Raw genomic sequence first — 21,396 nt, forward strand, 5'->3', positions numbered from 1 at the left:
CATAGACATACACACACATTTTTTTGACCGGGCCAAAAAGGATTGGGAAGTCTAAATGTTGAAAGCAGAGAAAAATCTGAAGGAATTTCATAGCCCTAGAATTTTCACAGGAAGAAGTTCCAAGACAAAGAAATGTTAGGTTCCTCTTTAACACAACAATTATGGGGCAGCTGCTAAAAATCCAAAGACAACTAAATGTCTTCACCCAATAGTCTAAAGAGATGTATAAAGACATGGCCTCAGATATATAAAAAGGAAAAAAGTACATACTACGGCCTGGACAGGCTAATGACCACTGGGCTGTGAGGTGGCCACTGTGGAGCTCACACTGCTTTTAGGTATGTTCTTTCTTTATTCTTCTGTAATAAGTTTATCGGATTCCACTCAAGATGAAAGATTTTTAAAAAGTAATAGTTTATTGTAGCTGATCGTGAAGTATTTGCATTCCATGTAGTTGATGATAAAAAAGGAAGTATGGATTTTTGTAACAATCTTAGAGAATTAATACAAAACATGCTGAAAGGGTAACTTTTTTGGAAAGGCTAAAAAGCTGGCATATCCTTTTTACTTATTGTGAGAATTCAAACGTAAGAAAACTTAGCAACCGAGTGCATCTCGAAATAATAGACTTTTATCTTCTCATGAATGCCATTTCAATGCTTTCCTCTTTTTTAAAAGCAGCTAAGAACTCCTTTGCTGCTAAGGAGGAACAGATCATCTTCAGAGACTGTGCGGAAGCATTCAAATCAGGACTAACGACCAATGGCATCTACACGCTAACGTTCCCTAATTCCACGGAGGAGATAAAGGTAAGGGATTCGTCTCCGGTTTTTAACTCCCTGGCTGTAGGCAGGTCATTCTAGAAGTGGAGGAACTGCAGAGTATAGTTCACACACCCCACATGCTTCCCCAACTCCACTCAAAGCAAAGCAACAGACATTTACTGTCTACCTCACAAAAAGTACTTGCCAAGGGCTCTAAGTCCAATCACTGTGCACGGAACAGCCACATGGTATTAATGATGAAGAAATACATATCTTATTACATACATCTATCTTCTATGTAAGACGTATCTATCTTATATTCTCCTTGCATTTGGTTTCATCGTGCAGACTGTCAGTTGTTTTCCTTGAAGTGTCAGACCCATTTCATTAATTTTATTTTATTTATTTATTATTTAGCGAGGAAGATTCGCCCTGAGCCAACATCCGTTGCCAATCTTCCTCTTTTTTTTTCCTGAGGAAGATTAGCCCTGAGCTAACATCTGTGCCAATCTTCCTCCATTATGTATACGGGATGCCTCCACAGCATGGGTGACCAGTGGAGGAGGTCCATGCCTGGGATCCAAACCCGCAAACCCTGGGCTGCCGAAGTGGAGTGTATGCAACTTTAACCACTCGGCCATGGGGCTGGCCCCTCATTTCATTAATTTTAAAGAAAATATCTTCCAAATACCAATGTTCGAATAACCATAGTTTGTCTTTCAATTGTTATTTCAAGTAACAAGAGTATTCTATCCAAATAAAAAAGGCCTCATTCAGCTCACAACTAAGGTAATCACACAGAAGTTGTTCTTTGGGACAACGGTGGTACTTTCGTGTGCAGAAGTGACTTATACACATTTCTCATTTCATCACAGAGAATATAAAAAGTTATGCACTCAGCAGTAGAAGTTTAATAAAATTAATTTTTACTGCTTTGTTCCCCCCAAGCGCGAGCATGTGACTGAAGAGTACAGTGACTCTAGCCCGGTTTGTACTATTCCCTTGATCCACGCTAGGGCGCCAGCAGTGTCACCCACTAGTGCCTTTGTACCATCCAGGAAAATGCCACCCCAGTGTCAAAGGCCAAGAACGTCGTAGTTATTATGGAAACAGTTCCAACCTTGTGGACTTGCCGCAAGGCTCTCAGGGACCCCCAGGAGTCTGCAGGCCACACCATGAGGACCGCTGGGGCAGGCCATTCTTATGCCATCTAATGTAGGCTGAAAGACTTTCATTTTCTTCCCAAGTGCATGGAGTTTACTTGAAGGTGTAAGCTCCATACTGTGTGGACAGTGAACTAACAACCAGAACTTAGCATCAGGAGAAGCTAGTGTATAGCTTAACTCAATTTCTCTTTAGTTATTCTGGATTACTCACTGAGTATGGTTCCCGAAGTTGCTTTGGGAGACATTGAGATTTAGATAAGAAAAAAAAAAAATCATTTCCCCAGGAAATATTTCAATGTGGCTTCTCTTAGAAGTTTGATTAGGTAAAATAATATCACATGAGAATCAGTGTAAAGTGTTATGTAAAGAGTGGATGACTGCATATATTAAATGTCTATAAGTCTGCATCTCACTGTAACAGCAGCTACACAGAGAACTGAAGTAAACACTTACAGAAAAGACACTAGAGACTGCATCGAGTGGAAATTTTAGAGGCCCCTGGAAGAGTGTTATCTCTTTGAATCCAGTATTATCGTCTGTACTTAAGATGGTAATAAAGAAAAACACTTTAAAAATGCAGGCATTAAGGGTTTAAAGATATGAAATTTGAAATAGTAACATATACCTTGACTATGAATTTAAAGGATAAATATTGTACTATTCAAGATAATACTTTCCAAAGCAATCTTTCTAATTCATTCATGCTGCCTTAAATCAACCTTGAAATCAGTTAATGTCCCTAGCACCCTAGAAGCAGTGCATTGGGAGAGGAAAAAACCCAAGTAGTCCGTGCGGATGAAAAAGTAATGAACAGACCCTACATAAGCCTTTCAATCCCCTTTGCAATCTGGTTTTCATGACAATTCTTTGCATGCTATTGTCTGTCACCAGATGTTAGTCTCTTCCTGGCCCAGAGATAACAGGGACAGGAGTGACAAGAGGAGGATAGAGGATACGAATAAAATGTGAATGCTACCAATGCAAATCCAGAAGGACCATCACCACTTGGACAGTACTATCCTACTGCTGGATAAGTGCTTTTCTCACTTAGAGCAATGTTCCCACCCCAGTGCACTATACCAACCCAATGGCCTCACAGAAGATGAAAATATACAGCACTCTGGGATGACGTGAGTCTCAGGTCGTGGTTGGAAATATTAGGATTTATATTCCTTTTAAACACGTGCAGTAAAAATAACTCATTTACCACAGCAGGGAATAACAATCTTTCAAAACCTCAGTTTTCTCATTTCTAAAATAAATGGTCCAGATTAAGTTACCTTTAGATTCCCTTCCAGACTCCCTAACTCACAATCTGATCCAGGAAGAGAAAGCTGGACAGACTTGGGTTTAAATTCCGGCTCTGCGAATTCGTGCCTCTGAGCAAGTCGTTTAACCTGTGTGAGCCCTCAGTTTCCTAATCTGTAGCATGACATAATACCCCCAGTCGTAAAGAGCAGTTTTGAGGTGATGATGGAGGTACCCAGGACAGCACCGGCTACTTAGCAAGCATTCAATAAGCAGGAAGTGTTCTCATTCTACTGCCCCCAAGACTATGGCAGGGGACCAAATTTTGCCCTGTTTCATCTAACTCAAGAAAACAAGGTTCAAAAGATCTTTGGGCAGATCTTTGCTAAAAGGGCCTACATATTTCATTTTTGAAAAATTCATTAAGTTTTTGTACAAGATAGACACTGCAAGAAGGCATTTATTAGAAACATTAGAGCACGTTTTTTTCCTAGTTAGGACACAATAGTTTCTTTCCCTAAATTTCACAGGATACCTGTCTCCTAATGTTTATCTATGTGTTTGCTGTCTAATCAGTCATTCACCATGGCCTCAGAGCTGAAGCGTAACATTTCAATCAGGCATTATTTGCTGAAAGACATCAAGATTTAGAGCAAGATATCAGCTCCCTGAACCATGCAATAGTGCGCTAACCAAAAGTATGCACTGCCCCAGGTTTGCTGTAATTGGAGCGGTGAAGTCTTGGGCATCACTGAGGACTTCTGCTTCTCTGCTCCTGATATAATCAACTTCATCATTTTCACTCAGGACCTCTGGCGACGTGGATAACTCTATTTGAACACGATCTTTCCCTCAAAGTTTCATGATGCAATTAACCATAATACTTCAGTTTTTATAAACTCTCTCATTTTTTTTTTAAAGATTTTATTTTTCCTTTTTCTCCCAAAGCCCCCTGGGACACAGTTGTGTACTTTTAGTTGTGGGTCCTTCCAGTTGTGGCATGTGGGACGCGGCCTCAGCGTGGCTTGATCAGCGGTGCCATGTCCGCGCCCAGGATTCAAACTGGCGAAACCCTGGGCCACCAAAGCAGAGCGCGCGAACTTAACCACTCGGCCATGGGGGCCGGCCCCTCTTGTATTTTTTTTTAATCTGGACAAAGTAATATTAAGAATGTTCTAATAATCTTATCATTGTCCCTGATGGAGTTAGAGAACAGCATGGCTCAAATCATTTATGCTCTGGTAGTGAGTCCCAGCCATTCGAGTACTGACTCTGATTTCCATAACAAGATGGACTTGTTCTCTGATTTAAAAATCAGTAACTTCATAATGGTGATTTTGACACCAAAGAATCAAATATGCTTGGAACAAGGATACGATCACTAAGAACCATATTAATTCTTTCCACCCACTAGCACGTCACTTAGGATAGAGGGGAATTAACTTCTCTGTACACACATGACTCCTCAAACTGATGTAGCTTATTCAGCTGGTTTACTAAATGGATTTTTTTTAAAAAGATATAGTGATAGAAGTGAGCAATACTGACCATTTTGTGGACCACAGGCAAATAAGCAGCAATATTACTCATGAACCGATTTCAACTTGGAGCTGTCTTGAGGGACTTTTGGCCTATTAACAAAAGGGTCAAGTTTCTCTGTTTCTGGCAGCATAGTACAGTAGAAAAAACATTACAGAATTAGGAATTAAAGAGACCTTATTCAAATCCTGTATTCCACCTAACAACTGAATGTGCCTGATCAAATTAATCTAGCTTTACCAAATTTTTTCTCTTTTCAAAAATGGAGAATTATCATATCCCAGCAACTCTGATTACAGATGATATAGGCAAAGTACCTAACACAGTGCTTGGAAGAGAGTGGTGCATAGCTATGATAATAATGAAAATTAATAATAATAATATCAATACAGCGTGGTAATAAGGGATTACCTTAAGCAGATCAATTTTACATGCCTGATTAATTTAAAATGGGGAAATCATTTTATTCTTAATAAATGTAATTTTCTTTAATGCAAAATATGTCTCCAAACATGAGGATCATCAGGAAAGTGGTGTGGGCCAAGTGACCTTCATGGAGAGAGACTAGAATAGTGGTGGAGCAAAACCTGCTGGAGGACAGGGCGCTGGGTTCCAATTGCAACTCTCTATTCCATTAGCAATGAGACATCAGGCAAGCTGCTTAAAATAAAAGAGCAGGCCTTGGTTCTCCTCTAGCCCTCATTCTCTAGGATTTTAAGTCCCAAATGCAGAATAGTTCACATTTAAACTTACTCTGCCATAATTATCTCCATTATTCCCTCAAAGACCATGGAAAACAACAAAGGAAGAATATTTCCAATTGGTTTTGAACCTTAACTTTCATATTTACTGCCTTGAATGCTGTAGGGAAATTTAACTTTCTGGAAAACTTTTTCGTTCTACTATAATCTCATTATTTAAAACTATTTATGTAATCTTATTTTCAGAGGTTTTTAATTTCATAATAAAACTCTGGCTCAGTTGAAATTGAGCATGCATGCTCCTAGCCCAAGAAAGAATTTTGTGTTCTGAACAAAGTTTATACCCACGAAGCCAGTTTAAAAGCAGGAATAAAAAGAGCTGGGAAGAGAAATGCCATGGGCAGTGAGTAAAGTGCAAAGAAGCCTGAGGTCATGATCTGTGGACTAGAGCTGCCAGGCCATGCTCAGGTCACATCCACCATATTCAGTCCCTGGACGACTTAGGTCCCTTGTACTGAGGGATGAACTGAGCAACCCAACTTTTATCCTACATGGAGGAAGCCTAATAGCCCCACAGAATAACATAACTGGAGTCTTGAAAACCCTACGATACGAGAGGATCCCTTTTCTATAACTCTCTGCAGAGCTGATAGGGACTGGCAACTATCCTATAGGTTTTCAGGGCTCTGGACTCCAACTGACAGGTTTCTACTGGTTGGAGAGGAGAGGTTTGGAGCCAGTCTGTCCCATTCACAATGAATCTCTAGGGAACAACGATCTTTGGGTCAGCCATTGGGTGGGTCTTTAGCCTAGAAGAGATGATGACAAGACAGTGATATTTTCATCAACACGTCGTGTTATATTACTGTTTATTTTTCACCATCATTTTAAATTCCTAGTTTTCCATTTATTTAAAACCATCTGTTTCTTGGAAGACCACAAAGATTTACCCCAGAGAACCCTATCAGCACAAATGTTGTTCTAGGTATCTGCATTCATCTCGTTTCTGTTATTTAAGATGAAGACATGAGTCACGACGTTTCTCACACAGTATAACGGTGAGCTTCCCCTTGGCAGGCTTACTGTGACATGGAAACTGGTGGAGGCGGGTGGACCATTATCCAGCGACGTGAAGATGGCAGTGTTGATTTTCAGAGGACGTGGAAAGAATATAAAGCGGTATGAATACTCTTTAAAACATCTGAAAATAATTTTCTTTGGGAAAGCTAACTCTCAAGATCTGCAGAAACTTCACCACAAATCCACAACTAACCAATGACTTTTGACAATTTTATTTTATTTTTTTTTTACCAATGGGTTCTTTTTAACTGCTGTTTCAGTCTCCCCATTAAAGAATGGCCCTGTCACTGTAACGTAAACTCTATGTAAAAACAAAGGCATGCGGGTGCTAGGCTTATTTTTAATGGCAGGCTCAGCACTTCGGGGTAAGCCAACTGTTTCACAGTTCTTCCCATGTCGACGGACTTCGCTGCTTCTGCTTATGTTGCTATTGGTGGCTCCCCAAGTGGTTCTAATTTTTCTAATACTAATTTTCTTCCAGTAACAGCTTTGTTTCTTAAAATTGACCCTTAAAAAAATCTACTTTCTTCTACAGAAGAACCCAGATTTTCACAGTCCAGGAAGGAATTTCTGCTGAATATTTGATAGTTATACCATGCCACATTGATGGACTATTGATTTCAAATACGTGATGAAAAAATACATGCGGTAATTTAATTTTATGACTTGGATTCCAGGGATTTGGGAACCCTTCGGGCGAATACTGGCTGGGAAATGAGTTTGTTTCACAAGTGACTAATCAGCAACGCTACGTGCTTAAAATACACCTTAAAGACTGGGAAGGGAACGAGGCTTATTCACTGTACGAACACTTCTATCTCTCAAGTGAAGAATTCAATTACAGGTAGGTCCATTATAGGTAACTGAAGGAAGTTAAAGGATTTACTGGGGGATTACTCCAGAAAATGAGAACCCCGTTGTATTAATCAGGATCTAAACTACTCTTATTAGACTATCCTAAATGGAAAAACACCTTGTTTCTTAGAGTTCTTTGCTGCCTTTAGGTAAATTTCTCTCATTTTAAAATTCTAACTTTGGTTTTAACAGTCTAAGGGAAACTTCATGAGGGCACTATTTTGTCCATGGCGTGTGCTGCATATCCTCAAAGTATAGATGAGCCCTGTCCTGAAGATAATGGGCATTCAATCACTGTTTGTAGGATACCTGCATTTAGTGTCTCTATAATAAAATGTCATGCCAATATCATAACAGATGCATACCTATGACTGTATTGTTTTCTTCCAAGAGGTTTTAAAAGTTAAATCTACCTTTTTGTAGTTTAAGCACATTCCATCGTTATGTTCCATCCCAAAGTCAGGATGAGTTGCAAGTTTAAAGGTGGCAGGATTAGGCAGGATGTCAGTCAGTCAGCTCCTCTGCTCTCTGTTGTAGAAAGCACTGCTGATTCTCAGCACTCCCACAGAATTTGCCTTGTGCCACCAATTTGGCGGCCCTAATCTCAAATGTTCCAAGAAAAGCATGGGCAACCTTGACTCGGAATTTACTTTCTGGCTCTAAAATGCCATGAGAGTAGAGACAGAGAGCCATGAGAGGATTGAAAGGCTAGCACCTTGTAAGGCAAGTGTACACACGTGTGTACGCTGTTATACAGAACTTCCAGAGATGCATGTGCAGTGATAGAGACAGAAGTGAGATTGTGCATCAGGTGGCATCAAAGGAACTGATCTGAGGAGGCACAACAGAACAGTTTAGTCACCAACGGAGCCCTGAAGGAGCCTAAAGAGCACAGACGGTGGTGTTAGGTGATCGTGAAGCACATATTCTGAAACACCTACTCTTAAGGTCAGAAATAAACAAACGAGGTTCAATAGGAACATCAGAGAAAATAGTCATCATCTGGCCTACAGCCCCATCTAAATCTCATTAATGCCCAACTCAGACCCTCTGCTCAACAGAAATTCCAACATCTGAATAGTTTGGAAAATAAACATGACTTCAAAGTCCTTGAGCTGGCTTCCCGGGGAGAGTCACAATGGACAGCATGGGAAAATGGACCGAAAGTCAGCTTGCCCAAACAACTACCTGAAAACTGTAGAATGTCCAGTAAGTCCCGCTTCATCAACAGTGGATCAAAGTTCAGAAGCATGTTTTGAACACAGACAACGGACAACAAGCATTGACCTGACTTTTAAAAAGTCAGTGAAACACAGTCCATCAACTCTCATTATAGAAAGAGCAGGGCTCTCTCAGAGAGGCAATGACCCAGATGAATGAAAAGAGAGGTGGTGGGCCTCGTTACAGCTCCAAGTGGACTCCAAAGAGATCAGCACTTCAATGAATTTTTAGATGCGAGTGGTTGGTCATTGTTTTACCTCCAAGCTAAATATTTTTTCAACTGGCAACAGTTAGGAATCTACAACAGAAGAATTAAAAAAAAAAAAAAAAGAAAGAAACACAAAAATTAAGGATTAAACTGTTTACATAAGAAGATTTTACAGAATGGGTCATTACCCTTGTACGCTGACATTATAAAACTATTTTAAAGTAAAATGGTTCTTAACAGATATTTCCTTTGGAAATCCAATCAGTTTTTGGATATGCCATTTAAAAAAGCACACATTTGTTTAAAGCTCAGTTTAAAATACTTGGCAGCGTAAGGCAGATATTACATCAAGAAAATTATTAGCCTAATAAAACATGTCAATGTGATAAGAAACTGTGATAAGGCTAAAACTTATAATAACTACAAATGTTTCATAATGCCAACTGTATGTAGCAGCTGAGTTGTTTTTTACTAAAGAAATGTTCCCCAAATGTTGGAAAACTGAAAAACACATGTTACAAGGAATGGATAAATGCACCAATAGAAAATGATTCTTTTTATCAAAATTAAAAACTATTTGTACATTAAACCTTAAAAACTGGTCACTTTTCAGAAGCATTCTGGCAGTTGTATACAAATGCTGAGATTTCATTATTAAATGCTGCGTTCCCTTTTCCTTCACTTCATTGTAATATAAAAGCAACTGATACCAATTTAAAGCAATTTCAAAAATGTGGCTATTCTTAATAACCAAATTTTTAAAGAAAGCAACTTCAAACCAACGGGCCACATAATAGGATCTAAAAGTATACAATCTTTATAAGAGAGGCTAACAAAAAATAGTATCCTCCCTTATTTTGCCCACCTTAGAGGAAATTTAATGAGTTCCACAAGAACTGAAATTGTTCTAAGGAGACAGGGAGTCAAAAGGAGGAAAAGTGAGGGAACAGTTTGTCTCAGTCATAGCTATAATTAATGAGAAGGGCCTGGAAAGAAATGGAAGTGTTTTGAAATCCTGACGATCTGTAGAACTTACATGAACTCAAAATCCTAATGATATGGGGCCGGCCCGGTGGCGCAGCGGTTAAGTGTGCACGTTCCGCTTTGGCGGCCTGGGGTTCACTGGTTCGAATCCCGGGTGCGGACATGGCACCGCTCATCAAGCCATGCTGTGGCAGGCATCCCACATATAAAGTAGAGGAAGATGGGCACAAATGTTAGCTCAGGGCCAGTCTTCCTCAGCAAAAAGAGGAGGATTGTCGACAGATGTTAGCTCAGGGCTGATCTTCCTCGGAAAAAAAAAAAACCCTAATGATGAGTAGAACTTATACAAATGCTTTGTAGCAGGTATTTAGAGGCTGTGCCAGGGGCCAGGGCCATTTTTGAAACATGAGGATAATAGTGAAATTCAGAAATTCAGTCAATGCCTTATGATCAAATTCCTAGAGTTACAATATTAAAAACAATTTTAAATCTAAGTCATTAACACAAAAGTTACCTAGAACTAACGCTTTATGGACCCTCATTTGATATGCTCCCTGCTGCCATCTTTTTCACAACTACCTCCTCAATAAACAAACATCCCTGTTAAGGTGTGCACCAAGGAGGAACCACACAGAGGAGTCAGATGCATGCGGTGCAAATCCTAGCTCTACTGTGTACAAGATGTGACTTTGGACGAGTTCCTATCTCTGAACCTCGATGATTTTATATACAAAATCAAGAGTAATGCCTGCTTCTTGGTGTTGGTATGGGCATTTGGTGCGCATGCCCCTGAAAGTACCTGGCATAGCCTGGTTAGAGTGAATCCCTGGTGAACCTTTCCTCTCTTCTCCACCCTCTGTTCTAACATGAATTCTTGGAAATTATATCCCTTCCAAGGTGGTGGTTGGCAAATGTGAGCAGGTATTACAAAGACGAGCATCATTTGGAGGCTTAAAGTACAATTCTCCCTCTGACACTGCAGCATCCGCAGGACAAGAAGACTCAACTGGAGGCCAGGCTCCCACAGCCCCTGTTCCAACACAGTCACACACTGCCTCGTGGAGCCCTGTTCTGAGCTGTACCCAGCCAATCAGCCATGGGCTTTCCTGAAGCCGTTTACATACCTCCTCCTTCCCTTCCATTCTCCTCACTGGCACACAGATCACTGTGCAAGCCAGATTTCTGCCATCTTCTGAAAGTGTGGGCTGTTATCTAGTGTCTAGCTTAATATTATGTTTATTCCTTTCTCAATGCCTAGCGGGCTTATGACAATACTATAAAGAAAAGAGGGAAAGCAGCCATAAGGATTTATTTTCCACACAGTTCTGTAGATTTCTACTCCAAATGCAATGATCATTCCTTGTTGTCTGCTGCCCTCCCCACCCCCACCACTCCACTGAAAATAATGATGTTTGAAGCTGTCCAGTCAGCTCAGGACTCTCACTTCTCTAAGGATATTGCCTGGAGGTCTGGAAAGAGGGTCCCCTTACGCTGTATTTTCCCCTCTTCTGTTTATCTGAAAGCAGCAGGAAAATAAATTACAGGGCCCTGAAGTCCCTGCTGATGCTTGTGCAAGTGATATGCATTGAAGGTTTCACGAAAACATTCCTCTTTGCCTAAGGATTTGATGATAAGTTGGTTCCTGTTTATACCAGTGTGAAAATATTTTGTCCAGAGTATGCATTAGTGCACTAACCAGCACAGAACCCATTTCTGTAGAACGGAATTCTTCATTATAAAAAATTTTCCACTATGGTAAATCAACAACCCAAGCCAATTACATTCTTTTTTTTTTTTTTCTTTGCCTGCTTACAGGATTCACCTTAAAGGACTTACAGGGACAGCCGGCAAAATAAGCAGCATAAGCCAACCAGGAAATGATTTTAGCACAAAGGACGCAGACAACGACAAATGTATTTGCAAATGTTCACAAATGCTCACAGGAGGTGGGATGGCTTTTCTCTCTTCCTATTTGTGTTGGCAAGGAAGAATTTCATAGAATGAAAGGTCGGCTATTTGGACTTCAACCTGTGACTGGTGACAATGTCCACATTTCATAAATAGACACACTCACTCGATGCAGGGACATTTGTTTTTCACTTTTTCAGACTGTTGAGTTTAAGCAAGAATGTGATATTGAGCTAGAATTGTCAGCAGGCCAACAGTGTCTCTTCAGGACCTAGCCCTGGGGATGAGCGGAGACACGTGACATTCAGCAAGCTCTCCTGAGTTTGTGCTCGCTGAGCATCAGATGTTGGAGAGATGCTTTAATTTCATGTTGCTTTATTAAAAAGGTTGAAAATTCAAAACGGCAACCCAAACAGTGATATAGATCCATTACTATAGAAATGCTTCCAACCAACAACTTATTGTTCAAACAAGGAATTTTCAGTTTTCGGGTTTTTTTCCTCAAGGATTTCATTAATATATAGCAAATACTTATAAACACAAAGAAACTAATTAACCAACCTACTTTTTTAGTGCACCAAATTAAAATGAATGATTGTCCACTTTAAATTAAGGCTTTTATTTTCAGGTTCTTCTTGTTTTCAACCTTCCATGTCAGACTTCTTTTAAAAAAATGGAAAACACACCCATAAGCAAATAACTGTTGTAACAGTCACTTAAAATGGCTAAATTAGTATTCAGAAACACGTAAGAGTTCAATGACAGGAACCAACTGCTAGAAAATTTATTCTTCTGATTTCTAAAAGTTTAAAAATTGAATAGCCAGAACCAGTTAATAGTGACTGACAAATCTCTCAGTCACTGTCGAGTTAGTTTTTAAAAACATCGAAAGATTTAAAACAGCAACAAAAACTCTGCCAAAAGCACAAACTGAATGCAATGCAGACAGGAAATAAGCAGGTTTAATACGTGGAGACCATAAACTGTGTTCCCCAAAATCCACCCATTACTCACCCAGGGAAACCAAAGGTAAGAGCTATGGTCAAAATAGTTTATAATTATAAGGTTTTACATAAGCAAGGAAGAGATCTAAGCTTATTGTATGTTCCCACTTCAGTTAAGAATTGTTTACAGTCCAAGGAAGAAGTTATTTATGAAAATAATTTAAAATTCAGTAATTTTCATGTCTTTAAAATAATACTGAAAGAATTAGGCTCCACTACAGAAATCAGTCCTACAGTTCCTTAGATAATATATTTATATATATATATATAATATAATTGGCAACACAGGTCTTCCCTATTAGCCATAATTATATCAAGAATAACTTCTATGAGAGAAAGCTATTATATAGATTGTGTAAAACCTGCCTGTCTCCCACATTCTACCATAATAATCCTTTTTAAAGCCAATGGGAAGGGGAAAAGGCATGGGGTGAGGGGACCAAAGACACCCGGTCCTTTTCTCCGTCTGCATTCCCGCACTGAGCCAGCCGTCCACTCGAGAGGGCGGCGGTCTTCAGACCACCCATATGCCATGAGCCTCTCGAGAGAGTAGGGGAAGTGCATTAATAACCAAGGAAACAACATATTTATTTACTCAAATCAAGATTTAGGGCTGAGAGTGGAAGTGGAAAAGAGACCGGGGAGAAGAAACGCAGCCCAAGAGAGAAAGTGGGGAGGTCCCAATGATAAAGAGGTTAGATTCCAGCCCATGGTCAGCTAGAGTTTTGCATGGACAGTAAATTCTATAGTTCAGCCAAATAACAGGCTCCAGAATGGACAGACCTAGAAATCTGTAATATTCTTTAATATTTTTAAGGATTCCGAGTAACACACAGAATTGTCTTATCAAACTGACCAAATCAACTCCAGCCATGCAGCTGCTAAAGAATTTAGGCACCTGGAGGAAATTATTGGCGATCACAGTCCAATGTATAAATATTAATATAATAATTGCATCAGAATATTTTTTAAAGAAATAACACTTCACAGATACAACTAAAGCTACCCTACCAACCCCTGCCCCTCAGGTGACCACTGAATTGAGGTTCATTCACATTATTTATTTATTTTACTATGAATGGAAATATCAATAATAGTTATTTTGTTCTGTATTTTAAAATTTTACATAAATGGCATCATCCTGTAAGTGTCCTTCTAACACAGTGTTTTTAAGATTTATTCAGATTAACGCAGGTAGATTGAGGTCATTCCCTCCCCTCACAGACCCAGGGCCTCCAGGCTGCTCCTATTCTAGGTAACAGCATTCAAACCCCAAGCCTAGCATTCAGGTGTAGATGTGGACTCACCTCCTCAGCTGTGGTGCCAAGCACCACCTCTGCCCCTGGCTTTACCTTAGTGAGTGTGCCACTGTAGCTTTAAATTTCCTTTTTGTCTATGAAACTTAAGAGATATCCTTTTTATCTAGTTCCGCTGAGTACTTAAAATTTGTTATATTTTAAACAAAAAGAATTTCTTTGGTAGGGGGAGTGGAGCGTGAATCCGTCCAGTCCACTGTGTGGCTGGAACTGGAAAGTAATCCTGTTGAGTCACCCAAAAAGTCTTCAGTTTTTGACTTAGCCATTCTTTCACCTGTACCGTGTGCTTACCAGATCAGGACTGTGGATGACTGGCCTTTCCACACAGCACAAGAAAAAAGGAGTAAGAGAGCTCGTAAAAACATGTGCCATAATGGAACTGTGCTTTAACCAGTGTAAAGATGGGAAACCGTACTCCTCAGCTGTCAATACAGCACATTGTACACTCAACAGTATCTGCCTCCTTCAAATGCATGGAATGTGATTAGTGGACTAGCCGAGAATTTCCAAATCCCTGGTGAGACAGTTGGGGTTACCTAGTTCCTAATTCCTTCCATGTTTGACTTTCACAGGCTGGTGGTTTGATGCATGTGGTCCCTCCAACTTGAACGGAATGTACTACCCACAGAGGCAGAACACAAATAAATTCAACGGGATTAAGTGGTACTATTGGAAAGGATCGGGCTACTCGCTCAAGGCCACAACCATGATGATCCGACCAGCAGATTTCTAAATGCCACACACACCTGAGGAACGCTGTATTGTAGTGTTTTCAAAGACTTAACCCCAAAGCTCTGAAAGACACAGCTGCGTACTGTCTCCTCGTCCACCTCAGACAGACAGCATGCTCTCGGGTGCGGAAGGAATCCGTGGGCCCAAGTTAGAGCCCGTGAACTTCATCACTTCAACCTGTACCACTCAGTGAACCAAAGCTCAACCCAGAACAAGCAACAACCTGGCGCTGTGACCTGGTGGAATGCCTGGGCGAAGACACAGCTGAGCTTCCGGATAACACTGACGATTCACAGACTGTTGTCACAACCAAGAATGTTATGTGCGAGCTCATCAGTAAATAACTGGAAAACAGAACACTTACACTATATAGTAGAGATAATCTTGGAACTGCATTCTTGTAAGCACTGTTTATAGATTGTGTAAATAGCCATATGTGCTGAATTCATAATCAGAATTCACTATCACAATTAAAGGGAAGAAAAAAATTCTCTAAGCCATAAATATATATTATATATTCAGGGATTTTCTGAGAAGTGGTTATCAGCAGTTTAATATTTGGAGAAGCAAAAACATAGTTAACGCATTTTTACTCCTCCTCTTAGGTGCTTTAAATTTTCATTTTGAAAACAGCATTATTTACATATGTGTCAACAGCTTAGTTTTAAGGGAACGCTCAAATATATATTTCAAGTTTATATGGTGAAAACGTCCAGGATCTCTGAAATTATTAATAGAGATGTATGCTCTTGTAGTTTATATGAAGATTGTACTATTTTTTTTTCCTGCCTGGCTGTTAAATATGAAGGTATTTTTAGTAATTAAATATAACTTATTAGGTGAGATGACTGCATTTAACTATTATGATAATATTTACAATTTTGTAATTTGATTCCCAAAAACTGATTGTGCCTCATGACAAGGAAAATTTTGATTTTTAATGATGAAGAAAATTGCACATTTAATATCATGACAAAGAGGCTTTACTGTCTTTCAGTCACTGTTCTAAGATAGAGGTCTTTTTTCTCTTCTAGTAAGATGTATTTTGGAGAACAAGGCTATAATTGGTGGTTGAGAAAGCCCTTCCATTTAAGACACTTACAAAGCTGTACTTCTCAAGCTAGATTCAGCTCTAAAGTTATTTAAGGAAAAAAATAATTTGCATTAGTAAGATTTTTTTTTTTAATGTCCACCAGCAAACTTAAAAAAGAAAAGTGTTCTGGAGTGCAAAAACAAAATCTGATGTTTATCGTATATTCGAATGTTTACAGAAAATTTTGAGAGCACGGATTTAAGCTCAGGACTGCAAAAACTTATACTCCTAGAGGGTTAACTCTGAAGCTTCACAGTACAATTAATGCTAATGAACATTTGTGTAACGCTTTGTAATTCTGAAGCAGTTTCTCCTATATTTGATTTTGAGTCAGCTGCTAGGAAGCTTCCAGCCAGATGTGCAACCAGCATATACCTCGTGTCTATCATCACCTTAGACTGTTCTGCTGCTATTCTTTCCTTTATTCCAATTTCCTCACCTAATTTACTTTAGCCTTCCATGCTCCCCCACCTCGACTTGGTTTTACAACACTCACTTGTTGCTACGTGTTTTGACTCAGTTTATGGACTCTGGAAGAGTCAGGTGCTCTGCTTTTCCCATCATGTTACAATATCCTTATATAATATCCTTCCCAGTATATTAAGTGAGTAAAGAACCTCTCCATCCTAGAACAGTGCCTCTTATCACATTTAAGAAGGCTTTATAAATTCAACAGAGGTATCCCAGCTTTGGGTCAAGGTAAAAAACATCCAATAATAAGAAAATATCACCGCTTCACAAGAAACAGTAAATTTCTATGATATCTCAATGATTGCATGACAGATACTGAGGCGGGGGGAGACAATACGGGAAAAACTGGCAACAATGTAACTTATATCACTTGCCCACATAGGCAGGTAAAGTGAATTTCAAAGGCAAACCTCACTGTGCTCTTCAGACTTCTATCTACTCCCTTATGACAGAAACTGGGGGTATTTTGTGTTTTTATTTTACACTTCAATTCCTTACATGCATTTCAAATGAACAAAAAGTCTTAATGAGAGGAATTTTGTCTCTTCTTAAGAAAATATTTATAAAGTTGAAAGGAAATCAAAATAGTAATATTAAAAATGAAAACAAAAACAACCCAACAACTTAGCTATCTACAGTGGTGAGAGGTCAGACTCCAACTTCTTGTTATGGTAAAGTCACACAGCATAAACAGCTAAAAAACATGAAGACTGGTCACAGACAAAAATCACTATTGATCTTTCAGGTATTAATCTTTTCAAAGAATAAGCTGTCACAAACCAGTTAACATTTTTAAAAATGAAGCCAACTTCTGTCCAATCCCACTTCCAACTAAACCTTAAATTACCTACTTGATTATTGCTTAATCTTTTAAAAAATCAGAACCTGGAACTTTTCCATTAAGCATTTGAAATACTTAAAAGTAAAAGAAAGTGGAGTTAAAGCTGAGTTTAGGAAAAACACCAAAATATAAAGACCACATCATAATGCTAGCAGGCCACAATTCTTATACCTATCAGCTGTATCTCTATTAACAGTCAAAGTATTATCTTTTAAAGCAGTAAGTGAGATATAATACTACCTTCTCAATAAGCTATTCTTTCTTTTTTTTTTATTTTTGTCTTTCTCAATCTTTCTGAGGACTTTTATAATTAAAATTTTTTGAGACTGCATTCCTCATAACTTTTTGCAGAATATTCTCACATTTGTTCTCACAAATAGATAAAAAGTGTCAAGTTCTATAAATATATCTTTTTAATTATGGGCATAATTGCTCTTGATATAATAAAAACCTTAGTCTATATCTATGCTTATAGTAATTTCCTGAGAATATCAAATTATATTTAATATCATAAAATAACATCTGACTTACAGGAGCTGCAGGGAAGTAGTTAGAAAGTTCGAAGGGGTCCTCAGAAATCCAATGACCCATTTCCAAAGACCACAGTACCTACAAGTGACACAACAAACAGGACATTTATTATACATTTATTGGGCTCTTAGTGAACAATAAGTCACTTTGAAGATAGAACAAAGACAAACAAAAACCCAGTATTGACCACACACTCCCTAGATCTGAAGCAGATGTGCTGGAACACCAGAGTGACATCAGACTCTTCAGGTTGCATAAATGTTATGAGTATGAATAAATGCTTGGTTAAGAAAAAGTCTCATGATGACTAGAAATCTGGGTTATTATCCTAGTGAGATCAAATACTAAACACCACCCCATTTCTAAACATATGAAATACTGTATTAAGAAACAATTCCAAATTTCCAATTTGAGTCATTATAATCCTCAGTAAATATTTCAGGATTTTATTAATTTAAAAAAATGTAAATTAGGAGAACATAGATTATAAGTCTAAATTTAAAAAGCATTTATTTTGGTGTATGACCTTGTTTTTAATATTAGCTAATATTTTCAGAAGTTGTTCTCCATAAGACATTTGAAAATACTTCCTAGACTTTGGAAGCATAAAATGTCTCCTAAAAAAGCTTTCATTGTTACTATTATTATTGCTATTATTTGAACTCACACATTTTTAAATAACCAAAACAATGTTTTTATTTTTAATTCAATGATGTCTGAGATTCTGCAGTCATTGATATATGACCAAACTGCCTGAAAATTTGTGTTTCTATGCAACAGCATAATTTTACAACTAAAATAATCACATTGAATTACATAACTCATGTTTATCTTTTTATCTGCAATTTCATTTCTTACATTCAGTGAATTCATTCTTTTTTTCCAGAGTTGCTACATAAAGCTTAAGCTCTTTTTGCTGAATTACTGGGAATGAGGCCCAAGTCTTCCTTTTTGTTAGTTTCTAAGGCTCAGAACCATCTACGGGATATCAGTCTTAAATATTTCCTTTTTTATGTGTTAAAGTTAGTACTTATCCAACATGAGACACAATGTTTTTTCTAAGAAAAAGTGAAAATGATAGTGGAATAAAGACAAGAACAGGATATAGAATCTGAATGACAATTCTCAGCACTGGGATGGGTCTTACTTTAAACAGATGCATTTATTTATTCAACAACTGTTTCTTTCGGCTCACTATCCGTTCATCTGTGAACAACTCATTGAAACCCCATCATGAATGAGAACCCACACTAGGTCCTGGAAACAAACACAGACCTGAGGAGTTCACCCCTGGGGAGGCAGGAAGGCAAACCACAAGTGGTGGTTTCTCCAGAACAGTGCTGTGGGAACCTACAGGAGGAAGCAGACTCAGCCAGCCTAGGAGAACCAAGAAAGGGTCCACAGAAGAGCTGACATTTCAAACTGAGTCCTAAAGGACGAGTAAGAGTTCATCAGGCAGAGAGAGATGGGGCAAGGTCAGAGGGCACTCCAGCACAGAGAGAATACCATGTACCAAAACGGGATTAAAGTAGGTTCTTTTTTTTGGCTGGAGTAGAGGGTGCTTTGGAAGGAGTAGTAAGAAAATAGGGTTGGTTGCCCTGTTGGTCAGGTATAATAATATACTGTTTCTATCCGTGGGCTCAGGGTATGAGCCTGTGGTAAAAGAACTGTTTGGGGGAGAATCAAGAGACAAGCCAGGAAAGACAGGAGAAAGAGCTCTGGGGACTTTGGGCCTAAGATGATGTAATGGGAGCGGAGTATAACACGAGAAAGTCTGTCTCCACTAGAGAGAAAGTAATGTGCCGTGTTCTCAGGGACCCTGTTCAAACTCCACTTAGAGCTGTGTGTGCACAGGAGCATTGTACATGAAACCTATTTTTGTTTTCCCCTGATTTGTATTGCCTAAACAACATTCCAAAAAAAAAAAAAGACATCTTAAGTTCAACGAATGAAGGTATTAGAAAATTGGTAACTTTACACTGAAATCCTGTTTCTACCCAGCACTTTCTGGCTGGTTAAAAACATTTAAGTAAACAGTGTTTTCCTTACTTTTATCAGCCAATACATGTTATCATTTACAGAGACACACTAAAAACGTGTGGTTCCCTACAAACTCATGATTACCCCAGGAAACAAAATGTAAAAACTTTCAAAATCAGGTTCATTTCAGACATGAGGCAATATGAAAGAACAGTGTAGTGAGAAACACAACGTACCAGTGAGAGAATCCAGGGAACCAGCCTTAAAAATGTGTGTGGCATTTGAGTCCAAATGGAACCCACGTTAAAATGACAACTGAATTTAAACAACCCTTTTGGAGAAAATTTATGTTCTCTGAATTTGTCCCTTTCTAAATGTTTTGAAAATAAAACCATAGGCATCTACAGCAGAATTTTGGTAAGTGAGTTAATAAATTTAATTTATATAGCTATCCTAGGAATGGACATTATATAGAGACAGCAGAAAACACTAACGTGATTGTAATGAAATCCTCAAATCAGAAATATAGTGTAACCTTTTTTGCTTTAGTATACTTTAACTAGCTAAACTCATCTTTACCTTAGTAGAGTGTTCAAAATTGGGAAAATCTACTCTGCAAGATGACTGTTAAGGCTGTAAATGAACTAAAAAAATTAACCCAACACATTTCTTGTAACATGTGATAGAACAAAAATAATTGAGAAGCTAAAATAAAGCAAGGGATGGGTTGCATGAACACAGAAGATCAAATCCCATGTTTATAGCCCCTAAAATGAAGGCCGAGTTATTTCAGCATCCACTGCAAATGAATATATTTTTGACATTTTAAAATTGTCACTCATAAAACCTGAACCTTGTCGATGAATTTAAATAGGAAACATTTCCTTGACTCATTACTACATTAATAGCTACTGATGAGACAAGTGTCCATCATGTAGGATTGACTATGCAGTTAATTCCATACCAGGCTAAACACAAATGGTCTCCTCTCGTTTTATATACACCTAATCATTTGACTTTAACAATGTGAGGCAGTGCAGCCACAGGGAACCCAAGCCAGGAAAGGGTGCTCTTGTGAAATGCAAGTCAACAATAGGGTCATATACAAGGAAGAAAATGAAGTCGACTATGGTTAAACATAGCAAAATGAGCTTACATTTATCTTCACCATCTCCCAGTACTCAACTAAGATGATGGCATTAATAGGAATGGAAAAGAGTCCACAACAGATAAAATATGATGATACTTTGGAAGTTGCAAAGCAGACGGATAAATCGTAACTGACTTAGAAGGGCACAGAAAGCTTGAACTTAAGTGTCTAGAGAAGGAGTCAATAGGAAGCATCCAGTTCCCTCCACAGATTCCCAGAAAGGCAGAGCAATCGGTGGTACTAGATATCTCTGAAAACTGGGTGTAGAAAGGGGTAAAAAGGAGAAATTTCCTACCCTCCTCTGTAATTAAGATAAGATGAGCTTTTCTGAGAGCAATGGGGAGACATCCTCGCTTGTGAAAACCTCTCCAGCAGAGCCCTCACCCTGGGACACTAGCACAGAACCCACGGGCAGGACACGGGCTGTTTGTCTGGGTACACTGATCAGCCCAGGAAAAAAAGACATGCAAATACCAACACTCGAACCTCCCTCAACCAAACACCTCCATCCACCACTCAGGTTATCCATTTGCCGCTCAGGCAAACAGAGTTTCAATCAGCACCTCATTACTGAACATGACTTCAAACCCATTTGAAAAAAGTC

General features: G+C 38.7%; 2 protein-coding genes across 15 annotated transcripts in view; one reads left to right on the top strand and one right to left on the bottom strand.

Annotated features, from left to right (window-relative positions):
* ANGPT2 (angiopoietin 2) overlaps positions 1-17,949 on the top strand; it is a 57,374-nt gene extending 39,425 nt beyond the window's left edge. The window contains exons 5-9 of one of the 2 annotated variants that reach the window (XM_014857438.3): positions 682-809; positions 6,496-6,597; positions 7,176-7,342; positions 11,582-11,712; positions 14,567-17,949. In XM_014857438.3, the coding sequence (XP_014712924.1) occupies positions 682-809; positions 6,496-6,597; positions 7,176-7,342; positions 11,582-11,712; positions 14,567-14,727 (689 nt within the window). In that variant the 3' untranslated portion in view covers positions 14,728-17,949. Of the gene's footprint in view, positions 1-678; positions 810-6,495; positions 6,598-7,175; positions 7,343-11,581; positions 11,713-14,566 lie in introns of both variants that reach the window. The other variant, XM_014857437.3, reaches the window with a different exon arrangement.
* Positions 1-21,396, bottom strand: part of MCPH1 (microcephalin 1) — a 235,481-nt gene that overhangs the window by 109,470 nt on the left and 104,615 nt on the right. For 11 of the 13 annotated variants that reach the window (XM_070499953.1, XM_070499962.1, XM_014857434.3 and 8 more), the window contains one exon: positions 17,663-17,740. In XM_070499953.1, coding sequence (XP_070356054.1) covers positions 17,663-17,740 — 78 coding nt within the window. Of the gene's footprint in view, positions 1-8,751; positions 8,873-17,662; positions 17,741-21,396 lie in introns of those variants that run through there. The other 2 variants (XM_070499957.1, XM_070499958.1) reach the window with 2 other exon arrangements.

Source organism: Equus asinus, chromosome 27 (assembly GCF_041296235.1).
Source record: "Equus asinus isolate D_3611 breed Donkey chromosome 27, EquAss-T2T_v2, whole genome shotgun sequence".
NCBI lineage: Eukaryota > Metazoa > Chordata > Mammalia > Perissodactyla > Equidae > Equus > Equus asinus.